The sequence below is a fragment of the Phymastichus coffea genome, unplaced genomic scaffold, assembly GCF_024137745.1.
Source record: "Phymastichus coffea isolate CEN01 unplaced genomic scaffold, Cenicafe_Pcof_1.1 PCOF00006, whole genome shotgun sequence".
In the NCBI taxonomy this organism is placed as follows: Eukaryota; Metazoa; Arthropoda; class Insecta; order Hymenoptera; family Eulophidae; genus Phymastichus; species Phymastichus coffea.
Window position 1 is genome coordinate 6,917,840 of NW_026706817.1, and position 25,069 is coordinate 6,942,908.

Below are 25,069 nucleotides of genomic sequence, written 5' to 3' on the forward strand. Positions count from 1 at the left end.
TTGTTGGTTCCACTGTGTAGCTATGGGTAGTGGATGATACAGATTGTACAAGAAATTGTACTTATTTCTCTCCTTCAACTGCTAAGGTGCGCCTAGAGTGCATTTCCAATTGAAAACTGCTCTGATCTGAATTAAAAGTATTCTTAATAACTACTTCATTAATTAATTGGTTGATATTTTACAAAAATGCTGTCTCTTTTATTTGGAATTCTTTTCTATTTTCTATACTTTTTTTTTTTTTAATTTATTTATTTATCTATATACGATTCTGTGAGCTTTCTTAAATTTTGTAGCCCATCATTTAGAAGCTCTAAATCTTATGTTTCTATTTATAATTAATTTTTGAGCTTGTAAAGCCCATCTTTCCAATCATTGTCGTGAATTATAAAACCAGATTCAAGAGCCGCGTTAAAATTTTCTAAAGTATATTCGCAAATTCTTGCAATTTTCTCTCAATACATACCATCTTGATTAATTTGGTGTGCCCAGCGACGTAGTTGTGTTTCAGATGTGAACTTGTGGAAATAATTTTGTACCGTTTGAAGAGAAAGATTTGTTCTTTTTCCGTTTCTTCAAAAGTCGACAGCTTTTTTCTTATATTCAAAACTCAATGGCTCATTCTAGCTAGTGCATTTATTTGCAGGAAACTCAGAATCCTCAGGTAGTATATGCAAATTTTGTTCCTCGACAATATATGCATTAGAGTCATTCAACTTCTTTTGAAAATTTAAAGATTCTTCCATAATTATATCTATGTTATCTTCTGCTTCTAGCAAATCTAATAGTATCATCTGAAATGATCTTTGACTTCAATTTTCTTGAGATAGCAAGGACTTTCTTGGATAGAAAGAGTTTGGAAGTAAGCCAAAAGTATATTTATCACATTTAACGGAATAACTTTCATTTTCAATACTAAAAATTCATAAGGTGTTCATGAAAGTGTGGATATATATTGATAGAATCCTTTAGACTTAACAAATAAATGATCATGATTGATTTGTAAAGAATTTTAGATGGACGTATTATGCTCTTTGAGAATTTTAAATAGTCAAAAGTTATCTCTATTTCTACACTTTTAGGCAAACATTTTTTGTAAGCACACAAAGAAATAAGCTTGTTATACGTATTAATATAGAACCATAATATAATGCGCGAAAATCTATATTTTGTATAAGTATAGATAAAAAATTCTTCACAAAACTAACTTATTTGTTCCAAAACTTTCATGCAAATCAATTTCTCTACTCAACCTTTGTTTCTTCTCAACAAATTCTCACAAGAAATAAACAGTTTGAATACTAGAATAACTATTTAAGCAGTATTCAGAATAATAGTCAAAATAATATTTTGAAAAAAAAATGATCAACTGACTCACAACGAAATGTGAGGACTCGCCTACGAGAAATTGTGGCACTAAATGCGACAAATAAAAATAAGCATTGTTTATAAATATCTAAATATATGCAGCAAAAAAATTTTCTATCAATACGTGTATGTACATACATATGGCTGCTCGGCAGAGCCGGATACACGACAATTGTATAAAAATTAAGTTAACATCCGATTCTTTATATTTGAGTGTTACTATTCTCAAGATCGATAATTTACATTAAAAATCAAGAGCCCATCTAGACCTGCCAAAATCATGATAAATACCGAATAAGTCAGTCTATCTAACATATGTTTCTAACTTTAAAGATAGAAAAAAATTGTAAAATTACAAATAAGTCACTTATTCGATTCTCTCATGTAACCACAAATATGATTCTAATTATAGTACAGTATTGAAAAAAGCGAATGTTTATCAAGAAAATTATTTGTTTATTTATTTATTATTTAGTTTTTTTTATTTAACGTTGCTCTATTTATGCTCCATCAGTGCTAATCAGCGACGGAAGCTTGCAAATTTATTAAAAGATTTCGAGTTGAAAAATTTAAATACAAGAATAATTATTTTAGCTAATTACAACTACGAATGTATTCATCTTGAAGAGATTTATTTGGATGATTGAAAGTTGGTTTGTAGCATATCTTTACATAGAGTTTAATCAAACAAAAAATTAATTCAGGTGAAAGACATTTTTATTTAAACAATAAATTTTTTTGTTATAATTGTTAAAAGTGTTTGTTCAACACCTCGGTGACTAGAGTTTTCCATTTCAATACATACTTATAAATCTCTTCAAAAAGTCAATCAGATTGAAAAATAATAAATTATACCAATCAATACAATATGGATTTTACCAATAAGCTTTACGAGTAGATTTTATTTTTCTAGAAAATTAATCATTACATATAAAACACGTCAGTACTTTTTGATCTTCTATAATATATCAATATATCACATAAACCAGCGATCTGCGGGATTTCATTTCAATGAAAATTAAGTGTAGCTTACGAGGGTGGTCCGATAAGTACTTAGCCTCACCGCCCGATGGCGCCACTCCCGCAAAAGAAATATTCTATCACGTAGTACAACCTTCTCGATGGTTACTGTCAAGATTTCAGCCGGATCGGAGTTGTAGTTGTAAAAATGGAAAAAGAGCAGTATCGGTCAATGATTCGATTCTTGTTTTTGGAAGGAAAATCGCGCAGCGAAATCAAAAAGCGCTTGGATGCTGCGTACGGTGACTCTTCTCCTTCGATGGCGACCGTCAAAAATTGGTTTAACGAGTTTCAATGTGGTCACACGTCGATTTTTGAAGAGCCACGTCCAGGTACTCCGAAAATGGCTACCACGAAGGATAACGTGACAAAAATTCACTATCTCGTATTGGCAGATCGACGATTGAAGGTGCGCGAGATAGCTAAGATTGTAGGCATCTCAAAAGACCGCGTGGGTGATGTCCCGCATGAAATTTTGGGCATGAGAAAGCTGTCGGCGCGATGGGTGCCGCGTTTGCTCACTCCGGACAACAAGCGCAACCATGAGACAAATTCAGAGCAATGTCTGACGCTGTTTAAGCGCAATCCGAAGGAGTTTCTGCGTCGTTTCGTGACCGTCGACGAAACATGGATCCACTGGTATATACCAGAGACCAAGGAACAGTCGAAACAGTGGACTTTACCCCGCGAAAGTGCTCCAAAGAAGACGAAGACTGCCCCATCGGCCGGAAAGATGATGGCCACCGTTTTCTGGGATTCACAAGGTGTGATCTACATCGACTACCTGGAGAGGGGCAAAACGGTCACAGGGCTATACTATGCCGAATTATTGGGCCGATTCGACGTCGAATTGCAGAAAAAACGGCCCCATTCGGCGAAGAAAAAAGTGCTCTTCCACCATGACAACGCACCGGCTCACACCTCCGCCGACGCCATGGTCAAATTGATCGAATTAGGCTACGGACTGCTGCCCCATCCACCGTATTCTCCAGATTTAGCCCCGTGCGACTTCTTTTTGTTTCCAAACTTGAAAAAGTCACTCGCCGGGCAGAAATTTGAGTCGAATGAGGAGGTAATCGCTGCCACGGAAGCCTACTTTTCAGACCTCGAGGAAACGTATTTTTTAGATAGGTTAAAGAAGTTGGAGCATCGCTGGGCCAAGTGTATCGAACTAAAAGGAGACTATGTTGCAAAATAAAACGCCACTTTTCCAAAATTTTCGTTTTTCTTTGGTAGGCTAAGTACTTATCGGACCACCCTCGTATATATACCAGTCTACTTTTAGCATTCAACGTAACTTCTAATAAAACAATACCAGTATTGTTAAATTTCGTTTTCAGTTTTTTTAGAAAGAAGAATTTTTTTCTAAACAGAACCACCCCTATCATAGTTAGGGGATGCAACCTCTTGAAGATTGGTACAGCGCTTTATTTTGTTGACTAGTAATAATCTATTTACAGTTGTACAGAAGTAGAGATACTCTGAAAAATGTACTATAAAGACAAATTTTTGGGGTTGTATTCACCCTTTTGAAACATTTATCAGTATATAAAATAATGTCCATCTCTTGTTTTTCTGGAAATCTATAATCGATCGAAATTCAAATGAAATCTACGGCGCTTTACTCGAATAAGAATGAAAATTATCTAAAGGTAATTTACCCCCTATACCGTATAAAAACAAAAAAAGCCGAAACACGTTAACTTTAGTTCTCAGTGTCCTTTAGGATAATATGAGTTTCGTTAACCTTGGATTAAATTTGTATTTTTCCGAGACAAAAATTCAAGAAAAAAAAAAACTTTCGCCATCTTGAAAAATAAGGGGTGCCATCCCTGTGGACCTTGGTGTGTTGTATGATAATATTATTCAGTAACAAACATTTACCAGTTTTTTTAGAAAGAAATCTTGTATAGGAAAGATATATACTGAAAAAACGGTTTTTGGGGTCGAACTTTGGGGGTAGTTTCCGCTTCATTAAACCGTATATTAAGTATTGCTTATTTTTTAGTCCTCTACAACATATCACAGTTTCATTGGAATCGGTTCCACATAATTCCGTTACCTTCCTGGTGAGACGCACACTCTTCATTTTCTACTCTCGCTGTCTCTCCATTTCTCGCCTTACGTACATTTTCCCCTCTACCACCCGCCAAAATCTACGCCGCTCCACCACTTTCAGCTCCCCCAACCATTCGTCAAACAGATATACCAAGCACGAGTATTGTACTCACGCAAATACACATGCATCTGGTGTTAACGCGCGCGGACAAAAAGAGGCAACAGACCGAGGAAAAATTGTAAGAAAGACGTTTTTCTTGTCACATGTTATTGATAGTAAAATAGAAAAGGAATCATAGAAATCTTGGGAACAATAGAAGAAATGTAGATAGTCTAAGACGAACGTAGATAGTCTTGGTGAAAACATCAACAAAAAGATTAAAACATGGATACAACAACGTTAGCTAAATCCTGGATTTATTAATAGGACACTGCGAGCTGTAATGTTATATACACAAAATATAGAACCATAATTACCAATCTAAGTGCTGTAATCAGGAAGAAAAAATTTTTTTTTCCTGTATATCTGCCCAGCACTAATAGCATGACGCTAAAAGTACGGGATCCTTCTTCCTAAGGTACGAGGTGTGATCAAAAAGTAAGGTGAATTTTTATTTTTCTCAAAAAATATTTATTTATTCATCAATTTTTATTTTATCTCCTTCAAAGTAATCCCCCTCGGATATAATGCACTTGTGCCAACGCTTTTTCCAATCCTCAAAGCATTTCAAAAAATCATTTTTTGTGATCTTGTTTAGTTCATCCTTCGATGCCGTCTTTATCTCCTCAATCGTGGCAAAACGCCGTCCTTCATAGGCCTCTTCAGTTTTGGGAACAAGAAGAAGTCACAGGGGGCCAGATCTGGGGAATACGGTGCCTGTGGCATCGTTACTGTGTTGGTTTTAGCCAAAAATTCGCGCACAAGCAACGATGTGTGAGCAGGGGTGTTATCATGGTGCAAAAGCCAATTTTTATTTTTCCACAAATTCGGACGTTTCTGGCGGATTGCTTCGCGCAAATTACGCATAACTTGCAGGTAATATTCCTTATTTACTGTTCTACCCTGTGGCAAGAACTCATGATGCACCACGCCCCTGCAGTCGAAGAAAACTGTAAGCAAAACCTTTACATTTGATCGAACTTGGCGTGCTTTTTATGGTCTTGGTGATCCAGAATGCCTCCACTGGGACGATTGAGTCTTAGTCTCGACGTCATAATCGTATACCCATGTTTCGTCACCTGTTATAACCCTGTTGAGTAAATCTGGATCATCGTTGACGTCATTCAGTAGCTCTTTGGCGATGCTCATGCGACGTTTCTTTTGGTCGAAATTGAGCAATTTCGGAACAAACTTTGCTGACACACGTCTCATGTCTAAAACACTCGTCAAAATTGATTGGCACGAACCAAATGAGATGCCAATATCATCAGCAATTTCTCTAATGGTAATTCGACGATTTCCCAATACTATTTTCTTCACTTCTTCAACATTCTCATCAGTTGTTGATGTGCTGGGGCGTCCAGAACGAGGTTCGTCGTCGGTGTCTTCTCGGCCTTCTTGGAAGAGTTTATACCACTTGTAAACATTTTTTTGGCTTAAAGTAGACTCACCGTATGCCACTTTCAGCATTTCAAGTGTTTTGGAACATTTGATTCTATTTTTCACACAAAATTTAATGCAAACTCTTTGATCCATGTTTTTAGACAGCAACAAATCGTGGAGCACGCAAAACACTTCTAACCTTGATGCCTCTCACAAACAAACCAAACATACTACAAAGCTGAAATTTGGAACGTATGTTCTAGACGAGTCTACCGACATAACCAAATAAAAAAGTCGAAGATCGAACGGACGTAGCTCGCTAAATTTCAAAATTCACCTTACTTTTTGATCACACCTCATATGTTGAAGTGGCAGTGAAGTGGCAGAAGTGGCCTGCTCTTCCTAAGACCGTAGAATTTGGAGAAACTTCGTGGTGTATCACTAGAGGGATAACAATATAATTGTTTCTATTAATGTAAGTGTCCCTAAACTGTTTGAAGCATCTTAGATTCATGTTCGTAATAATAAAAATACCGTAGGTTGCGCAGGTCCCCAATAACGTTCTTACCGAATACATTCCCGATGGAGTATGGCCCATGTGCTTTCTTTGTATAAGAGGCGTTTTCCTCAACGTCGTTCAAGTGGTTCTTGACGTCCTTGATATCGTTTTAGGTATTGGACCCATTCTGGTGTCTGCTTGTTTGTTCTCTAACGCTCGTAAATGAATATCTGAGATAACGGAACCAGCGGCATTCCACTGATTATCTTCAAAATCCCTCATCAAACTCTGCTCAAATCTTGAGCGCAGGTTTTCATCTGCTACACAAGGTTCACCATTACGCCTTGATTGTATCAATCACTTATTCATTACATAAGCAGACGAGTAAACGGAAAAATCACAATTGGATTGGTCACGAGAAAGGTATTCGTGGAAAACGCGTTCCTGGAACATCTCCAGATCACTCTAGGTGCTTAAACCTCATGCTCTCATGTAGGCCTGAAGATGGTCTGTTTTTGTGGCCTCAATTCATATTTGCAGCGCCATGATCTGCAGTTACTTGCTCATGCATTACACCAGTAATACATTTTTAAAGTTCAGCGTAGTGTAGCCATTGCACTAGAAAACGGAAAAATTTATGATGCCGCCGAGCACGTAAAAAATTATATCGTAGAGCATGCAACCATGAGCCAGTACGAATGTATGCCCACGAAGCACTTCACCTTTTAGTTGTGACAGCGAGTATCGTAATTGCACGACCGTGAAATCACTCAAAAAAGAAAAAAGAAACGATTCAAGAGACATAGAAAAAAATCAACATTTCAGAAGGTACCATTCTGGAATAAAACTGTAACGGTGCCTGCCTTTTCTTTTTCAGCATTTGTACCCGAGCAAGAAAGGGAGAGAGAGAGTGCGTCTTACGAATGCCGGACTATAGGCGCTGTATTAGCCGAGTTCGGCAGTGTCGCGCGCCTAAAATTAGCAAAGTGAGTGGTGGGAGAAGGTGTGAGAGAGAGCGGCTCTCACGCATTAGTCAGACGTCAACGCCAGTCATTAGGAGAGAGCTCGCCACCAACAACACGCATTACCACCAGCAGAGTCGGAAACCTTCTTTTGTTTGCTAGTCTATTAGTGCAATCTTGTTGTGGTGCGGAGAGCTGCGCCGATTTCAGTTATTTATTGCTGCCGGTCCTGCTGAGTTTTCAAGGGAGTTGTCAAGGAGCATCGAGTATCTGCCTGCAAGTTTCTTCAACATCGTCAATTAGGTCACAGCTTCTTTTCTCTCTCTCTCTCAATCATTTTATTTTCCTTTCTTTCTGGCATCCGCGACTGCATGCTGTATCAGGCTCTCACGGGCCGACATAAATAGTTTATTTTATTGTTCTTGTTATTGAGTCGGTAAATAGGATGGCAAGGCGCTCGCGTACCGGCCATCCTATTTAATAATTGTGTTAATTAGATTAAGATATATATGTGAGTGTGTGTATGTGTGTGTGATTTTCGCCGGTACTCGTGATAGTGCCTCTGTAATAAAATGCGTTCTTTCCAATTGCGTAAAGTTATTGTGTTCACCTTTCCTTTTCGCTTTGCTGGGAGCGATACATTGCCTTCCTTACCTTCCCTTTCTAGATAATTGGTAATAGTATTGAAATTGTTGGTTATTAGCAGCTGACACTATTACAAAACTCCTAATGTCAAGCCATATCTAGTACTGACAAAGGGTAGCAGCGATATCAGAATAACCTAGTAACTATTGAAATGATACAAAAAGCCTTTAAAGATGAGTGTATGGGCAAAACACAAATAAAAGATTGGTATAAGCTATTCAAAAGTAGCCGCACATCCGTTGACAGTGATCCTCGTTCTAGTCTGATTTTTTCGATTATAAGGACATTATGCACCACAAATATGCCCCTATAGGCCAGACAATCAACAAAGAGTATAACTTTGAAGTTTTGAAAAGATTGCGTCATGCAATCAGGAGAAAACAATCGCAACTTTGGGAAAGCAGTGACTAGCTTCTTTATAACGACAATGTTTCAGCGCACTCATCAAACTTTGTGCAGCAGTATTTATTAACAGTGTCAGAGCGGTTCCGCCAGCCTCTATACAGTCTTGATATAGCTTCCTATAACTTTTAACTGTTTCCTTGATTGAAAATGTGATTGTAATAGATTATTTCTAATGCCAGATTCGGATTTTACTGAGTTTTTTTGAATATCGACCTATGTTATCGTAGTCAACTCATCAGAAATCTTCAAAATATAACACTACATATCGATATACACTAAATACTCTAAATACACTCTTACCAAACTTGAATATAATATTTAAAATTAAACTTTACCCGAACAATAACTGAATAGGGAGCGTAAATAAGAAAAAAATATTCACCAAACTTTTATCATATATTTCTAGATATGTTGATTCATTTATTTACTATGCATCTATGCGTCTTTGGACAAATTCTACGCATTCTTTTAACGGAAGATATTGACCCTAAGTAGAATTAACGTGAAACAGATAAATATATCTATAATTTAGGGTAATATGTATTTACATATTACAGTCGTCTTTACATTTTACGGATTTAAATATTTCTCATTCAGTCTATTTAACTTCAACACGCGTCGATCAAGACTTTATACTTTTTCTATTTTTGCGCCTGTTATAGGCATACGAATAACTTATAATTTTATAAAACACTTATACGATCACGTTATGCTATTATCCAGTTACATTATTTCTAGCTAGCTAAAGTATCAGTTAATTTATAATAAATATATGTGTCAATTTCATATACAGCAATAAAACATACCTGGTACCAGCTCTTTCACAACTCAATCTAGAAATTAAAACAGCTCTAGCTTGCCTGTGTCCTACATAGACTGTTCTAATTTCCACACTTCCACATACGGCTTTAAGTAACCAAATATCTGTATTCACACCAAAACGAAGTAAATGTATATGAAGCATTCGATTCCTAAAAATGAAAAATAAAAATTAATTATTACTCAAAAATATATAATGTGTTCATCCATATTTTTATGAAGATTGATAAGTAATGAATTGAAAAAAACAAAGATGTCCCACATTCGGTTGAGGGATAATATATTTTATAAAGCTATATTTCAGGAATTATTTTATCTACTTGTTTATGTAATGTTAGAAAAGATAAAAATTAATCTTAGCTTATTTTTAATTCGATACCTATGACCTATTTTCATGTACGCGAAAATCTGTAATTTGAAAAATTTATCAACTAAATAAACATTACATCTGCTGATCTTTCCTATAGTGAAATTATGTCATGTAACGAGTATTCCTCGTCTTGCAAATTGAATTTGTAACGAACTAACATTTGTTAAGGCCGACCGCGATGACATTCGAACGAATACGATAAGGAAAGCGAGCACGAATGAGAGAGATCAGTTAAGTAATTCGGAAAAGTATTAAGTAAGATTTTTTATCCTAACCTAAAAGTGTAAAAAACACTGTTTTTAGAAATAGTTTAGGTTATGAAGCATTGCTATAATTTTTTTCCGAAAAAACAATGCAAAAAATAAATTTTCTTCTTTTAAATACCGTTAAGTATGTTCAAATATCTTTATTTTTCGACGAAATGTCGCATTTGGGAATTCTAAATTTTTATATTTCTCGATATGTAACGACCCCCTAAAAACCACGCAGATATCAAGCAGTCAGTTTGTTTTACGAGGGTGAGTCAATAAGTCCTTAGAAAATCCAAGAAATGGCGCTCAAAGCATTCCAACTTATGTTGCATCAGCAAGTGTTATATGTAATTCACGTGGAATTATCTTTGATGACTATTTAGAAAAAGGACAATCACCGGAGAGTATTATGCGTCGTTGTTGGACGGGTTAAACGAGAAAATAAAGGAAAATCGTCACAAATTATATGTTAATATGAACAAAAAAAAATTCTGTTTCATTAAGACAATGCACGACTGTACACTTGTTTAGTTTCAATTCGAAGGAAAGAAAGACAGGCAATACGAGTAAACTAGGTAAAGATGTTGAGAGAAGAAGAGTGGAATATAAAAGTAGGTTATGGAAAAATTTTGTACAGAGCAGATTGGATGAGAGCAGATAGTAATGGAGATTTTAAACAAAAGCTAAAGAACAGAAACAGCAAGTATATGCAGTATAACCTAAAAGGTATCGATGTAAGAAGAAGAAGTGGAAGAGCCATGAATCAAGTAACTTATACGACGCAAAATGACACGAACAGTGGGTTAAACAACGCGAATTTCGCCGAGATCAGAAATCGAAACACTACTTATATGAAAACAAAAACAAAGATGAGGACATAGATGAAAATAAAAGTCAAAAAACTAGCGAGAAGGTAGGAAATTTGTATTTTGGAATTTCAAATTATTTAAATTTATTAATCTAAAAATACAAAGTTCATGGAATATTTCTCGTACATTTGTAATTGCCTAAAGAGGTAAACAAGTTACCTATACATACGCTGGACACAAAAAAAATTTACATATTACGGCAATAAACTATATTAGAATTACGTATAGAATATTGTATGGTACTACTATTATAAGCACACTTACATTCTTATAATTGAGCATTTTGTCTTTATATGTTTATCAGGATCTGATGAGCATTTTTTAGCGGTACAAAAGTTTCCTGTAGGTACTTTGATATTTCTTGCAAATATGAATTTTTCAATTTGGCTTAATCTTGCAGGATTTAACTACACATTAGACTCTATAATATGGGAACATATCTCAATGTTGAAATATCGAATCGTATTTACAGGAATATGTAAAAATAATTTCATCTAAAATTACGATGTCTTTAGATTTAGGTTGTAATTTCAGTGAATATACAGAATTGGTAAAAATTTATTTCTCTTTAATACCTCTATCAAAATAAAGTATTGCTCGGTTATTACCAATTTAATTTATTTCTCTATACGGCATATGATTAATTTCTGTAATCGGCATACCTGGTGCTAGTTTTGTTATCCTGTTTAAAGCCTTGACGTTATTTTTTCAGCTATTTTGTCTATTCTGTCAAATACTCTTTCAATAGGTTTGTATGTCGGACTATTAGATGCAGGTGCTGTATCTATTTCAATATGTGAGGCTCGAACATATGTCTTGAGACTCTTGTCTATTTGTTATGCGAGTTTGTATACTTGCTATAGTGGTTCAATTTTATGTATTCTTGACTTTATAAACTCATTTGCCAAATTCACTATGGTTTCGAATTCTTTTTTAGTTTTTGATTTAATTTTTTTGTAATTGTATATTGTTACTCTAGACTGCGATCTTTTGTAATTTAGATTGCAATTTTCTTGTGCATAAATACAAGTTCTTCTATTTAATATTTTTTTTTCGATATCTCTTTCCTCATGAACTTTTTTTTTTTATTTAATTCCTCATGAACTTCTGATGTAGGATACCGATTTCTATACCACGTTTCCAGTGTTTGATTCAAATCTGTGCAGTTAATTTTTGATTCTATAATCTTTTCCTTTTTTCTTTTTTCTTTTCTTTCATTGTACTAGTAGTACTTTTTCAATTTGTTTTTTATATTTTCTTTACTCCTCTTCATATCCTTCAGCTCTGTTAGTAATTTATTGATAATTTTGATTACTTCTAAAAAAACTTTAAATTACGTCGAAATTCAGGTAGATGTATCGGTTTATTTCTCGTTATATTTCATTTTTATGTAAGTTATGTAGGCTATCGTAATGGTAATTTACTGCTTCTAATTGGAACAACTGCTTGATTATAAGAATATTTCTGCATTTGGAAAACGATTTTTAATTATGACTTTTAATGTTTTGTTCTATATTCTTTGTATTAGGGTTAGATTATTTGCATAAATTGTACCCCAAGCAATTATTCAATATTTAACAGTATTATTAAAGAAAACATAATCTATTATCATAAGTGTCTTTCAATCCATATTTTTCAATTTTGCAATTATAAAAATCAAATACTTTGTTTTATATATTAAATATTTAATATGCTTATCCCATTTCATATTATAATCAAATATAATACCTAGATACTTGTTCTCTGTTACACTAGTTAATATATTATGATTTATTTTAATGTCTATTGTTTCAGGCACGCTACCAGAATAGTTTTCAAAAGTCATATATACGGTTTTGTTTATATTTAGTATTATGTGACGGACCATTTTATTTTTTTATATATGCCAATATATATATATATATATATATATATATATATATATATATAGAGAGAGAGAGAGAGAGAGAGAGAGAGAGAGAGAGAGAGAGAGAGAAATAGGTCACCTACGACAGGTTCACTTACGTCGCTCCAAGGCCAACAGCATAGCGATAAGATGCTATGGTCAGCAGCACATGTGTGCGCGCCTCGGCGAGAATGAGTGGGAAAGACCGAGGGCACTGCTGTAGCATATTACTACAGCCCAAGGATCCAGAAAAATTAGGATAAAGAAATTAGGAACTTTTGGAGGTATAAGTACGTTATGTCATAGTTTATTTGGGTTAGTAACCATTGACGAAACCGATAAAATAGAAGCCAAAATTAATCAATTATATGCAGACCAAAAGGATATTCTCAAACTTTTCAATGATAGGACTCACATAATCACAACCGAAATAGATAAACTTTACAAAATGATAGATATTCACAGTGAGAAAATTTACAAATTAAGCATCCAGATACGGTAGAAATTCAAGAAATTAGAGAATGACAATATTCGATTGGAATAAATGATTTCAGTACAGTCTCTAACAATATAAAACATACCATAATGGACCTTAATGTTCCGATTTCGACAGAACACCTTAGAGTGGAGGAAATTGCTAGAATTTCAAACATCGACGTAATATATCAAGGAAGTAGGACGTACATCGTTGTCCACTTATCTCTAGTTGATAGAAACTAAACATAAACTGAAACTTGGACTAGTTAAGAGAAGTTATTGAATGGCATTATGGAAAGAGTAGAAATCACGCGATGTTTGTATCACTTATAATATAATTAATAGTTCGTACTCTCGTGGTCTTGTCGCGTTAATGAGTAAGAACTCGTTTCTATTCAAATTTACTCTAATTGTCAATATGAAATAAATAGATAAATCAAGTATATTTAAATATAAGTAAAGTTCCAAAGAAAGTTAGACTATGCCCTAGTTTCTTATGGTGTGAATTGTCCCATAAGCAGAGCTAAAGTCTTCCTTATAAAGGATATAATTTAGACCAAGCTTCTTATAGCGCGAAATGTTCTATAAGTTGAGCATGAATTATAGGAAAGGAAAGGTCTTGTTCAGTTAATCACAATGAGAGAAAGAACTTAGGTATTAGCCAAGTTTATTCAATCTCATGCGCTCTCTTTGCAAGGCTAGAAGTGAATACCAGCCTGTGCAATGATGGGCGTATTTATACATAGATTTTCTGGCCTATTTTCGCAGGAGAGTTCTCTCCGAGAAGTTTTCGAATCTTCGAGAAATATATGTGAATTTTTGAGAAATTAATTTTCTTAATTTACAAGTAAATAAACATCAATATTAAAGTTTTAACACATGTAAACTTTACAAAATTAGTTATATGTCGATTTAGTGTAATTTACAATTATCAGAAATAGTATCGCCAAAAGTTATTAACTAATAAAGTTAATTAATGTAATATTACTATATTTACAATAGAACAATATTAAAATTTTACTTAACATTATTGTGACGCCGGGGTCACTCTCAGGTACGCTTGGAGTAAGCGTAAACTCAGGGTTGCTCTGATTTGGCTATCGTGTAACTCATTAGCCGGGACGAGCAATATTGTTGCGTTAAGAAAACTGTATTCTAGCGCGGAATGTAATAACCAAATGTTATTACGAACACACCAGACTCACGCTTAATGTGTTCTGAAGGGACTTTAATAAAAATTCACCAAACTCACGCTTAATGAATTTCCAAAAAAAAGGGCGGATTGCTTAAAGAAAGAAAAGGATAGCCAGATATAAGATTTTACTTACTTTTATTTTTTCTAATTACTTATTATTAAGGCTGCGCTCTCTCTGCTCTTTGGCCTCTTTCTCTCTCTATATATTCTGAATATACTTGGGTGGCTTCTTAATTGAATTTTGACTGACTTTTTCTTCTTTCATGCTTCCTCCAGCACTCACTCACTGGTAATCACTTCTTGTTAGGTAATAATCACTTCCTGGTGTCCACTCCACACTGCCCTCCAGTCTTGTACAGAGCTTTTTATAAGTAGTGGGTGGTTGGGTGGAAATCCCTTCCTCAGGCCCATGAAGCGATAACGGCCAAATTTTGTATTAGTGGGAAATTTTCTAATCATATCTAGAATTTCTTTATTGGTCTGTGGGCGTGCATTTTCAGAGAGAGAAAGGGCGGTCCCCTTTTAACTTGGGCCCTTTTCTCCAGAGATGGCTCTCGGAGTGCCACTTTTAAGAGCAAGAGTAACGCTAAAGTTTATAATTACTTATACAAAATCGTACTAAACTTAATTAATTATAACGATACATAGTGATTATTATAAACATTCAGAAAAATCTAAACCTTTTACGATTTATTATAAAATACATTATTGTTCTATTTATTGGTTATTCGGTGACAAAAAGATGCGCATTATAATAGCTTACAAAATTAATGAAAATCTATTTAATATTACGGATATTTTCTTAAAATTCGGTGGGAAAAAAAAGATAGATTGCATTTTTATGGTCCCCTTCCATTATCAGCGTGATAGCACTTCACGATGTATACGCGATGATCGTAGGCTCCTGTCAATACATGCGCGTGGGACAACGTAGGATAGAGCGTTAATTGTAAGGCCGAGTACGCAGGCTCGGGCCACAATAAACACTTTATCTCGAACGCGTTTTCATCGTGGGAAATCAGGAAGGTTCCCACTCCGTTCGTCATATTTAATAATTAAAAAAAAAATAAAAAAAACTAAGTTACGGCTAGCCGTCACATTATAGTTTATTAATTTCTGAAGTAATTTCTAAAAAGAAATATTCAAATTAGTTAATATCATTTCAATTATAACAAATTTTCAGATTTGTAACGGTTTTTTCTATAATCTTATAACGTAATTACTAGATTAATTATTTAAGATTTTTAAATTCTCAATCTATCATTATTATGTATTACATCATACATTATTATGTTTAAATAAATTATTGATTATTTATTTCTGAATAACAGTTATTATTAAGCTGTTATTAATGAAACCAATTCTTACTTACGTTCTTCAGATATTCATTTTGAATATGGACTATTTACATTTTTCTAATAATTAATATTTATAGTGTAATAAACAAATTAACTTTGCATATTAAAATGCATTATTATTTAATAATTAAACGCAATTCGTATTATTATAATTTAAATCTATGTACTAAAATCTATATAAGAAATGCTTTGTTACATCAAAATTACGTCTAATTAACATATTTTATTCAAATAACAAAAACTATTATATCTATATCTATAAATCTGTGACGTCACGTTCCTTATATGGTCATGAAATTAGACTCTTGTACTAAGACAATCAAATAATAGGTGAGGTAGAGCCGTTTAATCTGCTAATTGATGTATACAGATAGATGAGTTTAACGGGTTGCAGTGATTCAGTGAAATAATAAACTAGCTCATAGATACGAACGTTACAATCATGAGATAACAACAAAAAATTACGACATATCATTTAGGATTTTATGGAGGACTAAGTATTAATATAATAATAATAATAATTGGTATAATTTATAAGTGCTGCATCACACGCATGAAAACCTTATCTAATGCTGCGCCATATTAATCGTCGCATATGCACACACCAGAACCGTGCCAGGACGATTCATCGTATCTTAGAAACAGATAAGTCTTCCACAGCCTTCGATTGATCACAAGTAAAAAAAGACTTAGCCGGGTGACTGGAGAACGATCTGCCAAGCAAATTCAAACTGAGGCTTTAGTTGATCGAACTTCGAAAAAATCAAAATCTTCCGCGACTAAATCCAACCTATTGACAGGACCCGAGAACCCTGCGGGCTTACAAATCCAAACGGTGAAGTCCGTATAAGATTAACCAATGATCTATTAACCACTTGTTTCAGTTTTCAGTACCATTATGAGTGAAGCAACCAACCATTCGATCGTAGACCCGACGTGTATGAAAATACGATACTTCAGCCATCAGTCACTGACTGAACCTGTAACACGCTTAGAAAACATAGGACCAATAGAACAATTTCACTTATCGCAAAACCTTATTAACAGTAGTAAATGAGTTATTTTATGTAAATTGTCTCGGATTGAACATTCAATTGAAGCAAGAAGAATAAAAAACTGAAACCTAAACCCAACTAAAGACCGATCCCGTACCGAAAAATCAAGGACATCAAGAATGTACGCCACGAGACCTACTGAGAAAACCAAAAACTTTTGTCGACTACCTTGAAAGATAGAAGAGGATTATAGAGAAGTATCCTTTTTACAACATTTCGTGCAATTTTGACCTTTACTGTATGATCAAGTGGCACGAGATAATAAAGGAGCTCTGTCTATTGGATACGCCCAATACTATAAAGTTGCCGATGCGGTAAAAGCGTTAAAGGAATGTGACCCTATAAATGGCGATAGATATGATGAAGTACGCAAAAGACGATGGGACCAAAACCATGAAATCAGGACCCACTGGCTACGTGATGAATGGATAGACAAATCAATCTATGAGGACCACGGTACTACTTGCATGTGGTAACATCAAAAGAAACATAGGGAAGAAAAAGTCATGGGACGATACCCTAAGTCAAAAGTAAAGAAAGTAAACAATACAGGACTTGCGAAAATGAACCGGTCCGGTACGGGAATACACTCAAATAAATCCACGGACCTCGTTACACTGAAGGGAACTGAACCATTGGATTCGACTCTAAACCCATGCCCGTCCGTACAAAAAGCACGACGGGTTGACCTCACAGAAGATGATGTTGTTATAACGAGAATCGATCCTAAATATAGAAGATATCTGGAGTCCACTGTATAATTTATAATTCTAGTATAGGAGAGATATTATTTACGTTGATATTTTTTTTAGCTCGCATTATTAGTTGAAATAAATAATGATATTTTCTTTTCTGTTTCTTTCCTCTTTATTACATAATTGATACTTAGGTTAGTTTCTTAGTTAACTCGACCCAGGAGCTTTGCTTGTTTAAAATACTCTGCTATCAGAAATTCCTCTTGTAATTAATTATAGTGGACCCAAGATTTACTAAATTTTGCTTTACTTCCTCACTCTCTTCTCTATCTAATCTTGCTCTTATGAGGTTATTACTCTCTTGACATTTCTACTAGCTAGACCATATTCCACCTAGGATGGAAGAAGTCAGCGGAGTACGTTTTAAAGCCGTCGGACCATTTGAGGATCGCTCCACTGCTTTACGCATAAGATACGATGATCCTCAATAGAAACACAAAGTCATTCGTCTGTTTGAGACTGCAGGTAACATTCGATCAACGAAAACGGTACCATTACTAACGACTACTGCAAATCAGGAGAGGTAATTATCGACTACCTCTCCAAAGTCAAGTACCTCGCATCAGTAATGACATTTTATTTATATACCATCGGAGACTGGTTCGAAAGTAACGACAACAGAACAGTCGTCGAAGAAGACAACCGCAATGAAGAAGAAGATATAATGGACCCGACACAGCATGCAATCAAACCGATCCATCTGAAAGAAGATAACGCTAACAGGCGTCTACATTTCTTGGTTCTACAGAAAAGACCGTGGCCAAAACAGCGAATATATAACAACTTTAGAAAGTTCGGTCCAATTGATTATACCAAAATAAAGGAAGATTCTTCCGGACCTATAGACGTGATTAAATATGTTTTGCTATAGCGCCGTCTTGGCGTTAATAAATTTCAACAGAAGATACAAGACCAAACCGCGCAACGCAGCAGCAAGCCTTCAAAATATGTCCCTATATATTTACCATACAGCATGCAAATGTTATGTTACATGCACAAAGTTCGAGTTGCATAAAATCATCTGCGGTTACCAAAATCGTAAGGTGCTACGGACGCATTGGTTTTGTGGGAGGGCTATATATCTGAATGATTATGACCGTCACTTGAAGACCTGTAACCTGGAAACCATCAATTACAATGAGACCCCTTATGTTGACATCGAAAACTTCACCCTATTCTTAAAAAAACCCTCCGCTTGACAAAATCAGGACCATAATTTGTTGAAGGACCAGAGCTCTTACTCAAGAAATTTGGAAGGACTTGATATGAGTGCCGGACAAGGAACCCTTCAAATCACATTACGTAGATCAAGTACACAACCAAGACCATGATTCAGTCTTCATCAGTAACCATTGTTGTCTCCACTATTCCAATTTGCTTTTTGTGTATTTTTTTAAATTTATTGTAGTTTGTTAATGAAATATTTGTTTCTTTGACCATTTTATCTATTGTGTTTTATCTATTTTATCTATTGTGACAAAAATTGGGTAATGATCATTAAAAACGTTCTCAACTTTATATGCAGTATATTAAATACATTTATTTTGAATAAAAAAGTTATCTATACAAATTCCTTTAATATTATTATTAGCATGTCTTGTTATTCCTAAAAAGCAAGGAATATACTTATGTTCGGGTAAGTTATTCATGTGTTCTTTTTCTATAATTGTATAAAAATTTTTTTGGCATTTAAAAATATCTATATTAAAATCTCCAACATTGCAGTGATTCTTTGTATTATTTTATTATATAAAAATTTTTTTCAGGCTAATAAACTCAGTTTTTGACATATCATGACATCTGTAGATGGCTGAAATTTTGAGTTTTTCTTCACCTATTATTTTTATTTCTGAACTTACGATTCTCAGTCTATTGACTAGAATAAATAATTAGAGTATTTTCATCCGTATTTTCTTTAATATATATTAAAACTTCATCTGCTTTATTTATGGTACTTTCATTATAATAACTTTTATATCCCTCTAGTCTATAGTAACTTTAGTCATGTAATTTTCAAGTTTCTATGCATGTAATTACATTGGGTTTTACTTTAAGATTTTCAATGAAAATTCCTAATTTATTAAAATTTACATTCAAGCTTCTAATATTTATATACATATAAGTAAGTTTTTGTCACTCGAGAGATTTTCATTGAAACATTTCAAATCTTTATATACGTTTTCTTTATTTACTAAATCGTCGATGTTACAATACTTATCCATTAAACTTTCTTTGCTTGATGTTATTCTAGGCGTTTTCGGATACATGAATTTTGATAATGTAGTTTTCTTCATTTCTTATTAATTTGTGATGTTAATTCTAACTGGTATTTTTTTTGTAGTTGTCTGACATACCAATATATCTTGGTAGCGTAGGTTTTATTGTGTATTTGGTAAAGACAATCACTTCATCAATTTTTGAATTCAATATTTCGCACATGTGGCTATTGGTTGCCATATGGTTTGTTATATAAATTGGTCTATTTTATTCTTGCTAAAAGTACAATTTGAGCATTTGTATGCATGATTTTGTTTTTCGCAGGCTGTTATTAAATGTTTACCAGAGCATTTCAGACATGCTGCTTTATTCCTGCATTTTTATTATTTGTACCAATAACATCCACAGTTATACTCTCACATTGATTAGTATATCAAAAGCTCTACAGTTTTAATGACCAACAAATATCCTACCATAGTTTTCTTTCGTTTGTTGTGTGCTTCTGCTGATATTTCTGTAACTATTGTTACTAGATTTATTTTTTTATTTGTGTACATATCGAAGATTTTGCATTTGTTTTCATTATTTTCAAAATTTCTTAAGTTGATGTCTTTTTGTATTTCATTTTTGAATATTTTTTCAAGATTATTTATTCCATTTACTTTTACTTTAGAAAATGTTTTTTAGTTTATTTTCTAATGTGGGCATTGCTTTTTCTGTGCTTTTTTGAATCATACAGCGTACTATTATTTATTTATCATTTTTCTTAATTAGCCTTTTAGCTTGAATAATTTTGTCTTTGGCTAAGTAATGAGATAGATATTTACTTATTTTATCTATAGTATGTTGCCATCATTATTTTTCTTCTTTATAATAATTTTAGGTATTCTCTTATTGATTTTTGTCTGATAACTTACTACGACATTAGCATATGTTAGTTTATTTGTTTTTGTTACTAGCATTACATTTTTTTCTAGTTCCATTTGCTCTATTAATAGTTCATTTTTCTCACGTAATAGATCATTTTTTTCCATTAATTCGGTTCTCAAATTTTTTAATAAAGTGTTTTTTGTATTTTCATAGTTTGAAATTCAGACCTATTATAATAAAAAGTTTATTCATTTCTATTATTTCCTTGGCTTACTTCTGCAATTTCATCAATAATTTTCCTTTTTATTACTTCTTTTTCTTTATTTTACCTGTGCTATGAGTAGCTTTGTTTTTTATTCTGCAATTCGTGGCATGCTTATGAGGTTAGATTTATTGGTGCATGATTAGGACATACTAGAACTTTGCTGAAAAATTTTCCTGTTTTTTCTTAAAAATTATTAAACTGTAATAATAATAATAATAATAATAATAATAATAATAATATCGAATGTTATACACCTTCACATATTACGTACACTACCACTTGAACTTTTTGATTTTAATGACTATTATAATAAACTTCATCTTAGCCGTCTGACGGATCTTCACTCGCGTCAACCATCGTGGCGTACATTAATTTGTGAAGGTTGTGGCGGGGTATTTCGGGGGGTTTTAGCCGCACTCTCGAAGCTCTTCCGCCACAATACTCGAGTGGCCCTTTATTCCCGATTAATTATTAGGACGCCAGACCGCCGTGTGTGATTAAGGCGATCGACGGGAAAAGGGCCTAGATACCGCGACGTATTCCCGTTTGTTCACAATGCGAGTGCGCAGTGTGGGCAGGTGTACGTTGACCCGCGATTTCCTCTAATTCAGGCCGTTAATGTTCAACAATTTCGTTTCTTTCCGTCTTCTCGTCCGTAAAATGCCGTAAAATGCCGGCAGCTCAGGTTGTGACGCTTTACCTCGAGTCAGAGATTCGTTCGAACTCGCGCGTATGTTACCAAACGCTGGAACCGGAAATGGTGAACAAGTTTTTTCCAATTATAACCGTCCGCGGCTGAAAATAATTAACATGAAAGGAAGGGAGGGTAACAAGGCGCAAAATTATGAAAATTGATCATTCTTAATTGTATTTATTTCAACCTACATATACAAAGGTGGTCTAATTAGCAAATGATCAGTATAACACGACACGACTCTATACGTAGTGGTACGAATCTACACGTCTCGACGAATTATATCTGTGACGGTCTATACTGCCGATTCCTGTCTTGGAAACCGTGATCCCCTATTCCACTATCTAAATCCTGTTACTCTCTCCTAATACTCTCGACAAATTTGCAAAAAACGGCAAAAAGGTCAGCGCGACTTAACTGAGACTAAAATTTTCTTTGTTTGATCTTCAATTAAAAGAAAATGGCGAAATGGTCAGCGCGACGTAGTTGAAGTACTAATATACTTTCCGATTAGTTTTGGCACTCAGGTTAAATTCTAATAAACGAGCAAATGGTCAACGCGACTTAACTCAAGCACTAACTGTCTTCCGATTAATCTAATCACTCACGTTAAATTCGAATAACAGCGAAAAGTCATCGCGAATGTAACTAAGCACTAATTTTCTTTTCGCTTATCTAAACACTGATTTTCTGTCCGCATAATTCTAACACTCACGTTTAGTTCGGGGAGATAACGAACGGTCAGCACGAATTATCTAAGACACTGATATTCTCTTCAGTCACTCTTTGCTACTCCCGTCAATTCAGAGAAATGGCGGCATGGTCAGCGCGAATCATTTGAAGTACTAAAGTATATCGGCGTCGATGGATCCACGCATCGCGGCAACCTAATAGACCGAGAAATTCACGCCTGCACTCCGCAATTACTATTAGTGAGTAGCACTTTGCCTATTTACGGTTTTCTGCTGAAGACTCTGCAAGCGAAAATTGAAATGGAAGCTGTCTGGCACAGATTACTCTTTCCAGCTTGAAGAATAACGGCAAAATGGACGAAAATCGGCTTTTCGCTGTCAAAGATCACCCTTTCTCTCCCCTTCTGAGAAGAAAATCTATTATTGGCCCATATGCTAATTCGGATATCGGTAGCGCCCTTCAAATATTTCAGCATTGGTCAGTATGTAAATTAGAAAGATACAGCGCCCTAATTTTATTTCCCACTTTCGTCGCTATTTACCTTCTCTCACCCACCACTAAATTAGCTAGCATTGATCGATGGGAAAGAACTACTCCTACTCTTATCTATTTTTCGATGCGGACGGAAATCAAATTTTATTCTAATCCGCTTATTGGTCATGACGTCACCAGCGAGTTTCGTCAGAGGTTCGAATTTTCTGAATCAATTTATCAGTTTAATTTGTCGGAATGTTTGTCGCTTATCATTACATAAAAAGGGTTATGTCGGTCGCATACAAATTTTCCTACTTATGTATATTTCATTTTTCATACTTAAGTTATAACTTTCAATTAATTGTAAATAATAAAATAATTAAAGTCGTTTTATTCGTAGCGCCGTTATCATTGCATTTACATTTAATTCTATAGTCCTTATTAATTCGCTTGCTTCATATGGTCTATCACGCTCGCTCTCGTTTAGTCTGTCTCGCTCGTTCTCGCTTAGTCTGTCTCGTTCGCTCTCACTCAGTATGTCTCGCTTGCTCTCGCTCAGTCTGTCTCGCTCGCTCACGTTTAGTTTAACTCCGCGCTTCAAAATGGCCGCCCGCTCTCTCGCGCGTGCACCTCGTGTCTCGGTACCGGTCTTTGGAGCGCCTCCTGGAGCGCCTCCTGGAGCGCTCCCTTTTCAGTTTTTGTGGTGTGTGTGCGTGTGTCTCCGGGTGCCACTAGTGGTCAGCAGCAGTGTATGTGAGTGTGGCATTCAGAGTGTCGCCGATGGTGCGCAGTAGCCTGACACAGCTGATTACCGTCTGCCGCTTCATCGGCGATTTTCTGCTCGCCCCAGGTGTGCGAACGTTCTCCAGGTGTTAGTGCTAGTGTTAGCTGTTGAAGCTCCCTCAGGCACAGGTCGACGTCGGCCTCATCCTCGGAGGTCCTGGTGGAGCTATTCAAGCTCGAGTGAATTTGTTGGCTAGATTAATTATGTTTTCCATATCTTCAGTTGGTCTGTTTAGCATTTTTTTCTAATTGTAAATGGTCATTCTAGAGTCTGATCTATTATTATGTAGGTTACAATTATCTTGAGCACATATGTATGTTCTAATATATACAGGGTGTCTCATTTTAAAGGAACCACCCCGAAATTTTCGACGGTTGGCGTTGTACAAAAAAATTGTTCAGACAATAGTTGTTTGGGACAATGGAGGCAACCTTTCTGTGAAATCCGATTTACCTTGAGATTCATTTTCAAGGTCATATAGAGGTCAAAGTCATTTTTTGAATAGGAACCCATATTTTGGATCCCGGATTCGGAAAGAGCGGGAAATTCTACGTTCAGATAACGTATTATGTGTGGGGTGCGGTTAACCCCACTCCCTCACCTAAGGTCATGTAAGGGTCAAATTTATGATTTTCTTCATCTATGCACAGGGATGATCGGGCAAGGGTAAGGTTAATTGTAATAACCCAATAACTCCGATACCCAAATAACCCAATAATCCAATAACCCGATAACCCAAATATAATTCAATAACCCCAATATCCCAAAAAAATTGTCAAACAACAGTGACCTTGAGCTTAAACTTCAGGTTGATTTGCAAAGTCGACTTCATGTATTCAAAGCCTTCATGAGAAGTGTCATTTTCCATTTTATGGGATGACATGTTATTTCCATTATTTTTTCTGGTGTGATTCCGAACAAGCCTACAAAGTTTCAACTAAATTGTTTAATAACACTTTTTTAGTATTGTTTATGACAATAGTGATTCGCGAACAGTCCTTTTCAGAATAGTTCAAGTGTAATTTTCTTAGTCGACTTAAAAGGAGGGAATATGCCGGATTATTCGAGAAACGAAATTGTTGATATTCTGTTGTCTCTCGGGGCATGTCAAGGCCGATATCGTGCTGAGGCAAGGTATTACTGCCAAAATTACACAGGGAGGCTTCACTACCCGAACCACGTGAGAATCCGAATCATCGAGCAAAGAGAGAGACGTCGACCCCGAATACGCAGAAATCGTCGTCGTATTATGATGCTGAACAACGATGATCCACGAATTCTCGTCGTTTTAGCAATGGTTGATTTGGATCTTCATATCTCGTTGCGTGAAATTCAGAGACTTACTGGAATCCCAAAAACAACAGCCACTAGATTTTTTCGGTTGTACAGTTTTCATCCGTATCACATAACATAATAGTCATTATTGGTCTATCCAGAACCCTCATTGGGTATGTCATGTTGATAATCAGCATAGATGGAGCCTTGTAGTTTGGTGCGGTATAATAAATGGTTATCTAATAGGACCTTATTTTTTCGATGGG

General features: G+C 35.0%; 1 protein-coding gene across 6 annotated transcripts in view; it reads right to left on the bottom strand.

Annotated features, from left to right (window-relative positions):
• The window catches only part of LOC131668558 (synaptojanin-1), a 433,427-nt gene that overhangs the window by 226,240 nt on the left and 182,118 nt on the right, over positions 1–25,069 (bottom strand). For all 6 annotated transcript variants that reach the window (XM_058942847.1, XM_058942873.1, XM_058942843.1 and 3 more), the window contains one exon: positions 9,304–9,468. In XM_058942847.1, the coding sequence (XP_058798830.1) occupies positions 9,304–9,468 (165 nt within the window). The remainder of the gene's footprint in view (positions 1–9,303; positions 9,469–25,069) is intronic.